Genomic DNA, 13493 nt, shown 5'->3' with positions numbered 1-13493 from the left:
ATGTGGGTCGCATCCAGTACTACCTGTATGGCCCTGAGGATGTCACATTGGCCGCAGCTGTGTGCTGACTGGGCCACAGGTTGAGAACTACTGCCCTAGGCTGAGCCCCAGGATAAGCTAGGATTCAGAACATACTTTTGGGAGTGTTTGCATGAAGATTTACAAATAATTGCGAGTGTGCATGTTAGAATTCACAACTAGTTAACTCACATTAATTGGAACCACCCTTCCATTCCCACAGACTGGAGGGAGCAGTCTTTCATCCTGCATGTAATTATCCCATAAACATTACCTTTTCTGCTCTCAGGTGTTTTCAAGGTTATAGTTTTCTCTCTGTATAGGTGCAAGAGTAGGTTAAGTTACTAACCTTTCACCTTCAGCGGGCTATGCTCAGAAGTGCCTCAGGTCACACATACTATTAGTTTACCCCTTTCAACCTTCCTTTGTTAGGTTGTCTAGCTCATGATTTAGCAGAGCTAAATATCTTTAGTTAAAAGCTGGGAAGGGGGAGAGGGGTGCCTAACAATGGATAAAGAGGGACCACAGACCAGGAACTGAAAGGAACCTTAACAGTTGCAATGGGGAGGTGGGAAGTTTGCCCTGTAATGCAAAATACCTCTGGATTTCTCAGCCATGCTTTTCTTTAATCAGAACTATTGGTCTTTTACCTTGGTGACATCATAAGAACTGGAGTTTAACTAAATAATAAGGGAAAATTATCTTGTGTAACTCTCCTCTCCTCCACAACCATTGAACTAGAGTTGTTCCAGCTAGTTTTGTTTTGTCTTGTATTGTGTGGTTTGGTCTTATTTACTTATACTTTGTCTTGTTCTTTTCAGTTTTGTCTTATTTTGTTCCAGTCAGTTTTTATTGTGGACAAGAATAAGTCCCACTCCTATTCCTCTGTGAATGTACCGTTAATAGCCTATATAGCATCTTGCAATAAGTTACTAGGCTCATAATTCCTCATATTTTCAACATAATGTGAATTGAATTGATTTATTCATTCTAATTCATGTGCTGACTTTTGAATTGTAATCATTAAAATGAACAAACATTGTATTTTTAACAGAAATAATAAAATATCAATTATGAAAAGGAGAAAGATAGGTAAGATTGAATGGATGGTCGCATAGTAGAGGGCTGTTTATTACAAACTGCAAGTTAGCTCACTACTTCAGCACTCCAGGGAGTAATGCTGGCCTAAAGTCTGGCTCTCCTGAAGTCAATGAGAGCTTTGCCAATGTCATCAGTGAGGCCAGGATTTCACCCAAGATGTTTAAGCCCTGACAAATTACTGTCTGTGACTGCACCTGAAGTTTTAATTTGTCAGATGTTCTCCAGATCAATTCTGAAACATTCTCCATGCTCTGTAGCAGCTTTGCACATTCAAAATACACAACAAATCATTCAGTCTTTTATGATTCATCCATTAAAAAACTCCATTGGATGGCTATGGTAATCTCAATATTTAATGTAAGTAAATGGAAAAAACTGGAAATTCATTACTGGACATTGTATTAAAATCCATAAAGGAAGATAAACCATTAAAGTTCCTACAACAGTGTAAACATACCCACATCACACAGATACAATTTAATATCCTTTGAATTTCTAGTTATATAGAGGAAGGTGGCTTATTCACAACAAAATGCAGACATGCTTAACTGACCAGGCCGTATTTACCAAAGGTGAAGCAGCAAAGGAATACTTTATAGCTGTTACCACCCTGACATCACCACTGCTGCCCTCTTTACGGGCCTTCTGCTGGGAGAGCAGAAGGCCAGCTTTCCTTAGCAGCTGACACTACAGAGAAGTTCTAATGGTGAAGGTGGCAGAGGGATGCACTGAATCAAGGCATCCCCAGGCAACATCCCTGTCCTGGCAAACACAGTTAACTTTTTGGGCTACACTGACCTTCTAAGAGCCCTCTGAGGAAGCAATGTTTGTTCCTATTTTCTTCTACCTCTTCCTTTTGTCAAAGTTTCTGCCACCAAGCTCCTGAATTTTCACTGGCTGAAGCCCTCCCAAACACAGGATGACCCTGGCCAAGGTGTTTTTTGCATTCTGTTGCAAACTAACAAACAGGGCCAATTTCTCAGAAAATTCTGCTAAATTCTGCATGTGTTAAAGCCAAAAGATAGCCCTCCAAATTGACCAGTTTTCAGCAAAAATGATTCAGGCCATTTCCAAACAACAAACAGGCCCATCTATCACACTGTGAAAATTGTATTCAATATCTGATGATGGTGCTCACAAGTGACAATTGATATACCTTAATTTTAAGGTACAAGGTTTTCATAACATAAACAGACTGTATAGCATTTATTCCTTATGTAACTGTTGATTCAGCAGAGGTTCATAATGTTAATTATTAAATATAACAGACTTTGAAATTAACTTGCAAACCAATATACTCTGGGCCAAATTTTCAATTGGACTTTGAAATTGTATCGTGAAATTTCCGTGTGCAATATATCTTTTGCTTATTCAAGGCCACCTTCTGGGAAGCCATAGTCAAAGGCTAATTTACTGCTCTTTTAAAAAAAAAAGCATATTTTGGGGAGGATGTGTGCCCCAATAGATGTTAAACTCCAGATGACACCAATGAAGACACATGCTTTTAAATAGAAATTAACAGTTGGATCACAAGTGAAATGGAGGAAGTAACAAGGGAATTTTTTCAATTACTAGGTCTCAGATTCAGACTGTAGGTCAGGTGTGGGCAAACTTTTTGGCCTGAGGGCCACATCTTGGCATAGAAATTGTATGGTGGGACGTGAATGCTCACAAAATTCAGGTTTGGAGTGCAGGAGGGGGTGAGGGCTCTGGGGTGGGGCCGAAATGAGGAGTTCAGGGTGTGGGAGAGGGCTCTGGAATAGGGCAGAGGGTTGGGGTGTGTGTGTGGGGGGTTAAGGCTCCAGCTGGGGGTGCATACTCTGGGGTGGGGCTGGGAATGAGGGGTTGGGGCGCAGGAGCATGCTCTGGGCTGGGACCGAGGGGCTCAGAAAGCAGGAGGGGGATCAGGGCTAGGGCAGGTGGTCGGGGCACAGGAGGGGGTCAGGGTGCAGGCTCTGAGTGGGGCTTACCTCAAGCAGTTCCTGGAAGCAGCGGCACATCCCCTCTCTGGCTGCTACACGGAGGCATGGCCAGGCAGCTCTGCATACTGCCCTATCCACAGGCGCCATCCCTGCAGCTCCCATTGGCTGCAGTTCCTGGCCAATGGGAGCTGGGGAAGTTGGCGCTTGAGGCTGGGGCAGCATGCAGAATCTCCTGGATGCCCCTACCCATAGTAGCTGGAAGGGGGGATGACCCATGAGGAGCCATGGCATGTGTGGAGCAGGGCAAGCCCCGTACCCTGCTCCCCAGCAGGAGCTCAAGCACCAGATTAAACTGTCTGAAGGGCCAGATCTGGCCCCAGGGCCATAGTTTGCCCACCCAGATAAAAAGAGCAAAAGATGTTCTGGATGAGAGAAGGGGGCAGATTAACCTTAGCCATGGTGTTTTCACTGTCATCATCATGAGTTTTATAACTGATGAGAGAAGAACAATTTAGGCGCTATAAAAAAGAAAAAGCATTTCCAATCTAGGAAGAGAAAACAATCTAAAACTGACAACATAATAATACTGTGTAGCAAATGTTTTGTTACATCAGTAATATCATTTAATATATTGCTATAACACATCCTAGAAAACAAGAACATTCATATTTTTAACAAAAACAGGTCTGCAGTATTTTCACACAGTTACAATGGACTAGACTAGCAGACAGTTGGTATAGTTTAAAAGGTCTGCTTTGTCAGTTTGAGTACTAGTTGTTGTAACTCAGGGATTGGCAACCTTTGGCATGCGGCCTGTCAGGGAAATCCGCTGGTGGGCTGGGACGGTTTGATTACCTGCAGCATCTGCAGGTTCGGCTGATTGCAGCTCCCAGGGGCTGCAGTTCACCATTTCAGGCCAATGGGAGCTGCAGAAAGCAGCAGCCAGCAGATCTTTTGGCCCGCGCCACTTCCTGCAGCTCTCATTAGCCCAGAATGGCAAACCGCAGCCAGTGGGAGCTGCAATCAGCCAAACCTGCGGAAGCTACAGGTAAACAAACCATCCTGGCCCACCAGCAGATTTCCCTCATGGGCTACATGCTAAAGGTTGCCAATCCCTGTTGTAACTAATCCTATATAGTACATTCCCAATAAAATGTGCTCAAAGTAGTATATATGAAATACTGTGCAGCATATATAACAAGACAGGTAATATAATAATATAGAAGTGGCCAGATTTCATATTACATACTTAATATGGAAAGAAATGGGACACATGCCCCTAGAATACAGAATCTTTTCTTTAAAACATACTGTACATCCAACTGATTTTAAATGCAGACAATTTCAGACGCTCTAATATTAATAATAAGGAATTCAGTCAATTGAATATTTTGTTCCATTTCAAATATGCCAAAGATAAATACTAATACACAACTAGTCTGCTAATTAGAAGCATTTTGAATCCTAAAGAGAGAATTTTCATATCAGATTTTTGCTGTAGTATACTAAATGCCATCTGGACAGTAAACAAAATGATGGGAAGCACAATTATCTACCAGCATTTTAAAGCATCCCATCACTATGGTGTCTAGAGCTATGTTAAAATTTAAAAGAACTACCCTGAAAGAAGCCCCTAATCGCCACCTCTCAAGTTTTAGGCTGCTTTCCAAAATGAGATCATATCTGGGATTTGCCATTCTTCCAAAAGTAATGGTGCAAGGCTGGCCATTCTTTCCCCTCATTGTTATTGATAGGAAGTTTGCACAAAGATGAGTCTTGCATTTCACCCTGAATTGTAAGGCTAGGATTCATCTCTCTGACACTGGGGAATTCCACAGCCAAGATTCCTTTGGTGAGAGCATGCTGCTCCAACCTCTTGAGATATTCACCCTGAGGCCATTGGGTTAGACCTGGAGAAAGAGGCATTCTATGGTCCTGATCCAACAAAGTACCTAGAGCTAAGTACCCACTGAAGTGCTTTGACGGATGAGGCCTTATAATAACTAAACCTTAGCCCAATAGGTGCCTTAAAGATGAGGAGTAAGGTCTTGGAACTGATTTCAGGATCAAGAAATAGATCTGGCAATAAGCAGAAAGCCAACAGTATGTGCAGAACACTGGGCTGACGTGCTTTCATTGATCTCTGTTACTTAAACAGTGGACTGCCACATGTTAAACTATTTGAAGATGGATCTCTATGGTCAAGAGTCCTCATGAGAGAGGGATGGGTGCAATACATGACTAGCTGAAGATGTAAAATTAATTTCTCATGACTTCAGCTACTTGTGTAGCTAGGAGCAGTCCAGTGGGATCTAGACGTCATACCACCTTGAGAACCAGAGGTCAGGTGCCTTCAGTTGAATACAAGATTATAATTCCAGATAGTTTTTTAAAGTTTCCTTTTAGCATCACCTCCTTCTTACTCAGATTGAGCATAAGCCATCTGCTTTTTTACCTTGATGCTCATTCTTCTCAGAAAAGCTAGCACACTGCACAAGGCTAATACGAGACTTATTGCAAGGTGCAGTAAGCATGCCAATAACATGGATCTGCTAGTGCACACTTTTGGGATGCACAAAGTAGTACATGATTCAAATGAGAAATGAGCAGCAACAATGTAGACAAAAAACTGAACACACTGTCCTGTTAGCCGATTACTTTAATAAATTTCACCTTTTTTGATTTACACATTAATCTGTACCATTAAAAACTTATATAAGGTTCTTGATTTTAATTAACATGTTTCAGGAGTGTCTTTTAGCACCTTTGGTGTTATGCATTGATTAACCCAAAATTCACATGTATTGGAAGCTGGTCCATATTTCACATGGTTTTGTAATAACTATGCAGCAAACACAAAAAGTACACCAACAGAGCTATACATCTCTCCTTCCACAGTATTTTACATCCAGACAGCAAAAGTCTTAAAGTACAACCATATGGCAGAAAACAAAGAACTTGGCATATAACAGATCATGCTACAGTTTTCTGATATATCAGAAATACTGTAAACCTTAGGAAGGTATGCCTAGCAGATTTGTGTCTGCCACCAGATGCAGAAATACATTTGTATTAAGTAGGGAATACTATTTTTTCTACAAACATCTGAAATTATTAGAAGCTACAACTGACTTGTATTCATGCTAACACCTGAATCAGACTCCTCATAAGGCCTGGAATAACAAATCTGTGTTGCATTAACAATAATTTTTTTAAAACAGTTTGCATTTTTCTCTGACCTTTTAACCCCATGGTAGTCACACTGATAGTTCCAATGTCTGAACTGGCCATCAGGTTAAGAATTCGTAATTTACATTTATTTAGCAGCACCACTAAATTTACCCAACAAGTTGTCATTTTTCTGTAGTGCAAGGTATGTGCTGGAAACAATAATACAATCATTTGTGAATAAAATGACACTAACATTTTCAGCTACTTAAAACTATATGCAGACTTTTATTATTCATTTAAATTAGCAGCAAAAGTAGTAAACCATATTAGTAACCTTACCAGTCTCCCCTTAAGACCCCTTTTTCCTGGCAGTCCTGGAATACCCTGGAAAAAAAAGAAAAGAGACTCTACAATCTAAAAACTCTACAGAATCTAGTTTTAAAAGTAATTTAAATTACATATTATTGGCATGCACATTTGATTGCAAAAGGCAATCTAAAAATCACCACCACAAAAAGCAGACACTGTACCTATTTCTTGTTATAAGGGAGCAGGGAGAATGCAGGGAGAAATGTAAAAATAGTGATCTCTTCACTCCAGGCATATTAGTTGAATTATATTAATGTGTCCTAGAATGTTGAGAAGGGCCTGCTCTGGTTGTCATGAAGGTCAATGGAAAAACTTTCTTTGATTTGAATAGTAGAAAGATTAGGCTCAAAATCAGTTAACAGATTATTATGAGCATTTTTATCTTGAACACATACCAGGCAATTAAAAAATGTGATTTATACATGGACTGAAATTACACTTAGAGGAAACTTTCACTGCTCACTTCAATGACAAGAACAGGCATCCAATCTCAGAAATTTTAGATGAAATCCAAGCTTCACTTTACAGTCAATTCAGATTGATTAACCCTGGTGCTATTTTGATTTTGTTCACTAGATTCATTCTAATCAGCAGAATTTTATTATTTAATAGAATGACATTTGCACACACCTCCAATCAGTTTTGCTGTCAGACAAGCCTTATTTTCCTTTTTAAAAAGAGTTACATATATAATACATCTTATTTAAGTTTTCCTTGGTCTCATTCTGTAATATGTTATACTTCAGTGTGTTTCATTATCATAAATATGTACATATTTAATAAATGGTTTATTAAACCTACTCTTTCTCCTTCAGGTCCTGGCTGTCCTGCCACCCCTGGAGGTCCAATGAAACCCTTAGAACAAATAAATAATTCTTAAATTTCTTCATTAAAAGGTTTCATCTCAAGAACAAGGCTAGATACAGATTTACCACACATTTATGTACGTATAGTAGTTTGAGATTCTGGGTGAAATCCTGGCTCAGCTGAAGTCAATGGCAAAACTCCCAGTGACTTTGATGTGGCCCGGATTTCACCCTCCAAATCCAACTGATGGTGACAATCACCCACCATTGCAGAGATAACATACAAATTAACCATACTAGGAAAAAAATTCCCAAATGATATACTATTGCATCAGAAAGTGCTGATCAAAGAAAATTAAAAAAAACCTTTCAAATTTACTATATTCCCCATATGTAAATCAAAAAGAATTTTTTTTGTGAATAAGTTTGAGAGATTTCCACTACAAAGGAATTATTTTGCAAGTTTAACTTGTCACAGCTGGATTGTTTTAATTAAAAAGTGACTAAGATGTCTTCTCTCTCTCTGCTTAAGTAGAAGGGGAGAATTGTCTATCTCATTAAAAAAACAGTGACACATAATTGTAAGCCTCAGTTTAATTGTAACTGCATCATGCCATGTTTCTTTCCATGTAGAGAGTGATGCTGTCTGAGGGTACATCTACACTGGAACTGAAAGTTGCAATTTCCAGGTCAAGGAGACATCCCACAGTAGCTCTGACTGAGCTTGTGTGCCAAAAATAGAAGTGTCGCTGCAGTGGTGCAAGTGGTGGGAGGAGCTAGCTGCCAAGAATACATGCCTAGGATCTCAGATGAGATTATATTTAGGGCAGCTATCCTCTCCCATTGCTTGCGCCACTGTGGATACATTGCTATTTTTAGCAAAGCTAGTGCAGGTATGTCTCCTCAAACTGGAAATTACACTTTCCTGCTCCAGTATAGATATACCCTGAGAAGTAACTTCCTTATGTTGCACCAAAATCTGAAAATCCACTGCTAAATACCAGTGTGTTTAGTTTTTAAAATGGTACAGTAGAAATAACTGAATTTTAGAACATATGATCAATAGAGTAGTCAGAGTAGTAACTATTGCAATAGGACACATGCTAACCACTGTTCTCAAAATATCCAATTCACTTCCAGTTAAATGAATAAAAATAAAGTTAAGAAAATGAAAACATTAAACTGAAGAACTTCTCACATGAAAATAACACTTGGGAGTTTTTGAAATTTTTGCCTTCTGTGACTGAATTAGGAAGCAATTCTACTTTTCATCAATATAGTGGAGATCAGCAGGTGCCCCACAAAGTCTAGTTAAATAAAAAAAATCATAATATGAAATGCAATTAAAAGTTATAAAGGGCAGTAAACATTTCTCACTCATAAGAGCTGTTACAATTCTCTGTTGAGCAAAACACAGGTGCAGCTTTCTTCTACTAGGCAACGAGATTGTCATTGGTGATTTCTCCACTGTTGGGTTTGAATGGGATATGTGCAATTCAGAATATAAGGTGACTTGAAGGAAGTCACACTTATGTCCTTGGTCAGCCCATTTCCTTCAACATGAAACTGGTAAAGGGAGGATTGTATTAGGAGGGAAAATAAAGTTTCATGTACAGGGAGCTATCCTGGGAAAATGTATTTTTTTAAAATTACGCTTAAAAAAATCCACCTCCTAAAATGTAGTAATCATTTAAATTCCTGGCTCTTAAGATTTGAAAACCAACACTATGTCCTGAGAAATTTAAACCTCCTCTCAAACCATCAATGGTTTGTATGTGCTATATTCCATGATATTGCTTCCAAAACTCAGTTTCACATTTTCATGGCTGTGCATACATGACAGACACATACAAATTCAACTGCAAATTGCCATAAACAAAAGTATAATGAAGTGATTCTACACAAAGAGACTCCGAGAGAATGTGCAAAGACAGGTGTAGCATCTAGTTACTGAAAAAAAAATAGCGTTTTCACACCTATCTCTACAGTCCTTTGAATTTAATGAAATATCTTAACCCATCTTTTGAGGATCTTAGGAAGGACAATACTCTTCTTGGTGCCCCACACATTAGGGAAAAATGCAGCTCTCTTTTCTTTCCCTGAATTGTCTTAAAACCCTTCAATAAGCAGGATCCAGAGCTATCACAGGAGTGTATTCTAACCTTAAGAGCTCAAATTATATTGACATAACTGCATGGGTCAATGGCACAAAAACATGTTTCTGGGTCAACATTACAAGCAACATCTGGCGGAAAGGATTATGTAGGAGACACCCTTTTGAAACATGACATTCTGAGATTGTTAGTATGAGTCATTTTTTGAGCAATGACAGAACAAGTCATATGAAATAAGAAGCTTGTGGGCCACTTAGTGGAAAAGATTGTAACCACCTTTCTCTTGTATAACAGGAGAAGGAGTTGGCTACAGGTTTATAAAGAACTTTGGGGATGAGAAAAAGGAGCAAATGTCTGAGGACTGAGAGCCATGTGGGTGCAATATTTTTTGGGACACAAGATCCTTACAAGCAGAGGAATCAACTCTCCCATCATACAATGAAAGCTGAATTTAAGAAGAGCAAAACTTAGAGACATTTCAAAAAACTGTTGCAGACGAAGGCATTAAATATCTGCAATAAAAAGGCACAAGTGCACAGATTCAGCAACATGATGGAGAAGTTGTAACAGAAGCTTGACAGCATCATAAGGTACAGATTTAAAAAAAGTATTAAAGTTAATGTTTAAGATTAAATATACACAAGTTAAGAGGAAAAGTACTATACATCTGGGGTCCAGCTTGAATTATGGGGGATTACAAGTATCAGTTACAAGGATCACGAGATACATACATATCACATAACCAGCACAGACCCAGATTGGGGTGCAGGTTTTTTTAAAGCATCAGTGGATAAGTGGGCTCAGATATGTCACCCATGGAATGTATAAAGAGCTCAAGTCAGTATCTGTGTCACGAATAAGTACATGGGTGGGGCACTTCACAGCAACCTGTACGATAATGTAGTTGTGTAAGGATGAGGGTGGAATGAAAAACCTGAGAACTTTCTAGTGTAAAGCAATTACAAATCTCACGTTACAATACAGAGTTAACATCATATTCCCATGTGATCCAAATCTGATGATCTGTTGAGGGCAGTGACCTTGAAAGAAATAAAATCTGATGGTTTTTACATATATAGGTGTATATGTGTGAAAAATAAAAACTTTTTTTTCACTTTTCTCCTTGAAACTTTACTCAAAAATGATCCAAGCAAAGTTTAAATTTTTAAAAGGGCTCAGCTGAAATATTTTAGGATCTAGCAGAAGGTAACTCTCATATTCTTTACGTGACAAGATTGTTTCCTTCCATCAACCTCTGTCACAGTTGAAGATTACAAATGCCAGATCTGCCTTCACTCCTGACAGCTTCTATTACAGAAATAATGCTTCAGGCAGGAAACGGCCTCTTCCCCTCCACTTCCCCCCTTTGTTTCCCCCCACACTCTCACAGGGTTCTTTTTCTTTCTTTTCATGTCTGTATATGTTCCAAGCAAAGGAAGAGCAGCAAGATGAGATTATTCTATACTGCTTTTAGGCATGAAAAAGAAATAAATCCTCAAATTTTTAATGAAATACAGTTTGTCATTAACCAGTTCTGCAATAGACAGAGTGATTCAGTGGCCGTGCAACTGACAATTCAATGAAGTTCCTCAAGCAAACTATATGTATAAAAATACAGTCATGCATGCCGTAATGCTTTCAATTGTTACTTACTCTTACACCTTTAGGACCTGGGTTACCTTCTGGTCCAGCTAAACCCTAGTATGAAAAGGCACAACTTTTACTTCATTTAAAATAAATGGAAATACTAGATTTAAAAGAATTATCACAATAACTGTTATTTCCAAACTGGCAATGCACTTTTCATGATGGGTGCTATGTGAACCTCTAGATAGAGATTGCAACTTCCTTTATATTAAAGTTACTTCTTTTTGGAAAGTTCTTCCCAATCCAGTCGAAATCTTCTACCCAATTGTGAACTTGGCATTAAAATAACTTCATGGAACTTTTCATAAACTTTTAAATTGGAATGCAGTTCCAGTAATTTTCTAGCCAACATTAGAACAATAAGTTTATTTCAAATACTCAAAGCATTTTGTATTTTAAAATGTCGGCATGTTGTCATCCAGTCACTATATAAACTATTTAATAATGCTTTTTAATATATAGCCACTGTAAAATTGGTCTAGTAAAATGTTGAAATAGTTTAGAGAGCATGGGTCAAATTCAGCCCCTCAAGCAGGCAGGACTCCACTGAAGTCAGTTGGCGAATATAAGGACTCAATTTGGCTCATGAAGTTTGAATGTTAGGAAAAGTGACTGACATTTCCTCTTAGTTCAGTATATGCAGTTGGTGCATTATCTATCTGTCCCAGGTATATAAACGATCAATATTACAAATGACTTGCATTGATAGCATTTGATGTTTTCACTAGTTCTCTCTCTCAATGAACTGAATGGAAAAAGCCCTTTAACATACTCTTTCCCCACATAAAAGTTAAAGAAAGCGTTTCAGCAGTAAAAAAAAAGTAAGTGTAGGCAAATAAGTAGCAGAATGCTTCCTGTTTCTTCTGAACATTAAATGCCAAAAGGTTGAAACAGACAGAGAGCAATGAAGGTTTTCAAAGTGGTGAATAGGGCTTATACATCCTGTAATTTGGTAACAAGGTATGTATGCACTAGAGGGATACAGAATTACTGTGGCTCACTCAGGGCCCAGTACGAAGGGCACAATGTGCCACATAGATTCATAGATTCTAGGGTCAGAAGGGACCAATGTGATCATCTAGTCCGACCCCCTCCATGTATGGTGCTTCTGAAAGGAGGCTTGTTTTGAGTATTAGTGATACAATGTCAGCCAACATAGTGATGCCATCAGCACCGCCAGCAGATTTAGATATGGTACTTTCAGAAATTACATCATTAATGCTACATGATGGCAGACAATCCTTTTGCGGTAGATCAGTTTGTCAAAACACTCCTTGCTGACGAACAGGCCATGTACAATAGGCCTCACTTTGAAAATTAACCCCAAAGAGAGGAAGGGAAACATATTTTGAACTAATGTATAGTACTGAAAAGGTTCTAATAACAGGAAAACATATAATTCTATTGTATAGTTACTGCACCTGCCTGCCAGGGTAACCAAGTGAACCAGCATTGCCAGCCATTCCTGGAATTCCCTAAATTGAAAGCGAAAAAAATGTAATCAGGTTTAGTATATTTTTTACCTGTTGGTAACATGAAAGAGCTTTCTCCTAACACAAGACTGTTTTTTGCGTAAGTTGCATAGGAAGCCCATAAACCCCACTTTTTATACATAATGAAAATCGGCACGATTACTTCCTGAGCAATGGTGCACATACTGCAAAAGCATTTAGGATGGAGGGAGAGGGAGGGAATAAGTCCAAAATTAAGTGAAGTACAAGGGAAAAACCACTGATTCATGACGGAAAACCCTTAGACAATGTTTGGCAAAATCAGATATGCACAACGGGAGATGCCTTCAGGGCACAGGTATTTATGGTGCAGATAACCCAAGCTGACGCTGACCTTGGCCATATTATTAAGATTTACACTTCTATGGAACATATGTACAAATGTAAGATGAATCTGAATGCTCTTGTATAGCTGAATTTCCTTATATTGGTCTCAATATGTGTATGCTAGGATAAGGTTAGACTAACAGTGGATTGATAATGGGTACAGCAAACTCTTCTGTTCCCCGCTCTTCCCTCCCTAATAATTCTGTGTATTTGATTATTTATCCCTCCCTAATAATTCTGTGTATTTGATTATTTATTTATTTTAAGAAAATTCTACTTTTCTGAAATTCTACTTTTCTGAAATGGGCAAATTCTTGGGTGCCAGGTGGTAAAGTTCATTGTTCAAGAACTGGACACCTGTTTGGTGAGCAACCTTTACTCAAGCAAGGTCCAGAAATAGATGAGATGTGGTGAAAATAGTTAGGATGGGAGTGCACTTCATTAGCTGAGTGGTGACACTTGACCTGTATCTCATCCTGTTAGTCCTTCAATTCAGGGAATAGTAAG

General features: G+C 38.7%; 1 protein-coding gene across 3 annotated transcripts in view; it reads right to left on the bottom strand.

The window, feature by feature from the left end:
* COL24A1 (collagen type XXIV alpha 1 chain) overlaps positions 1-13493 on the bottom strand; it is a 249765-nt gene that overhangs the window by 157455 nt on the left and 78817 nt on the right. For all 3 annotated transcript variants that reach the window (XM_050962090.1, XM_050962091.1, XM_050962092.1), the window contains exons 9-12: positions 12570-12623; positions 11155-11199; positions 7383-7436; positions 6552-6596 (exon numbers count right to left, since the gene is read on the bottom strand). In XM_050962090.1, coding sequence (XP_050818047.1) covers positions 6552-6596; positions 7383-7436; positions 11155-11199; positions 12570-12623 — 198 coding nt within the window. The remainder of the gene's footprint in view (positions 1-6551; positions 6597-7382; positions 7437-11154; positions 11200-12569; positions 12624-13493) is intronic.

This window comes from Gopherus flavomarginatus, chromosome 7 (assembly GCF_025201925.1).
Source record: "Gopherus flavomarginatus isolate rGopFla2 chromosome 7, rGopFla2.mat.asm, whole genome shotgun sequence".
In the NCBI taxonomy this organism is placed as follows: Eukaryota; Metazoa; Chordata; order Testudines; family Testudinidae; genus Gopherus; species Gopherus flavomarginatus.
The sequence above is the reverse complement of the archived record's forward strand: the minus strand, read 5'-3'. Positions and strand labels throughout refer to the sequence as shown.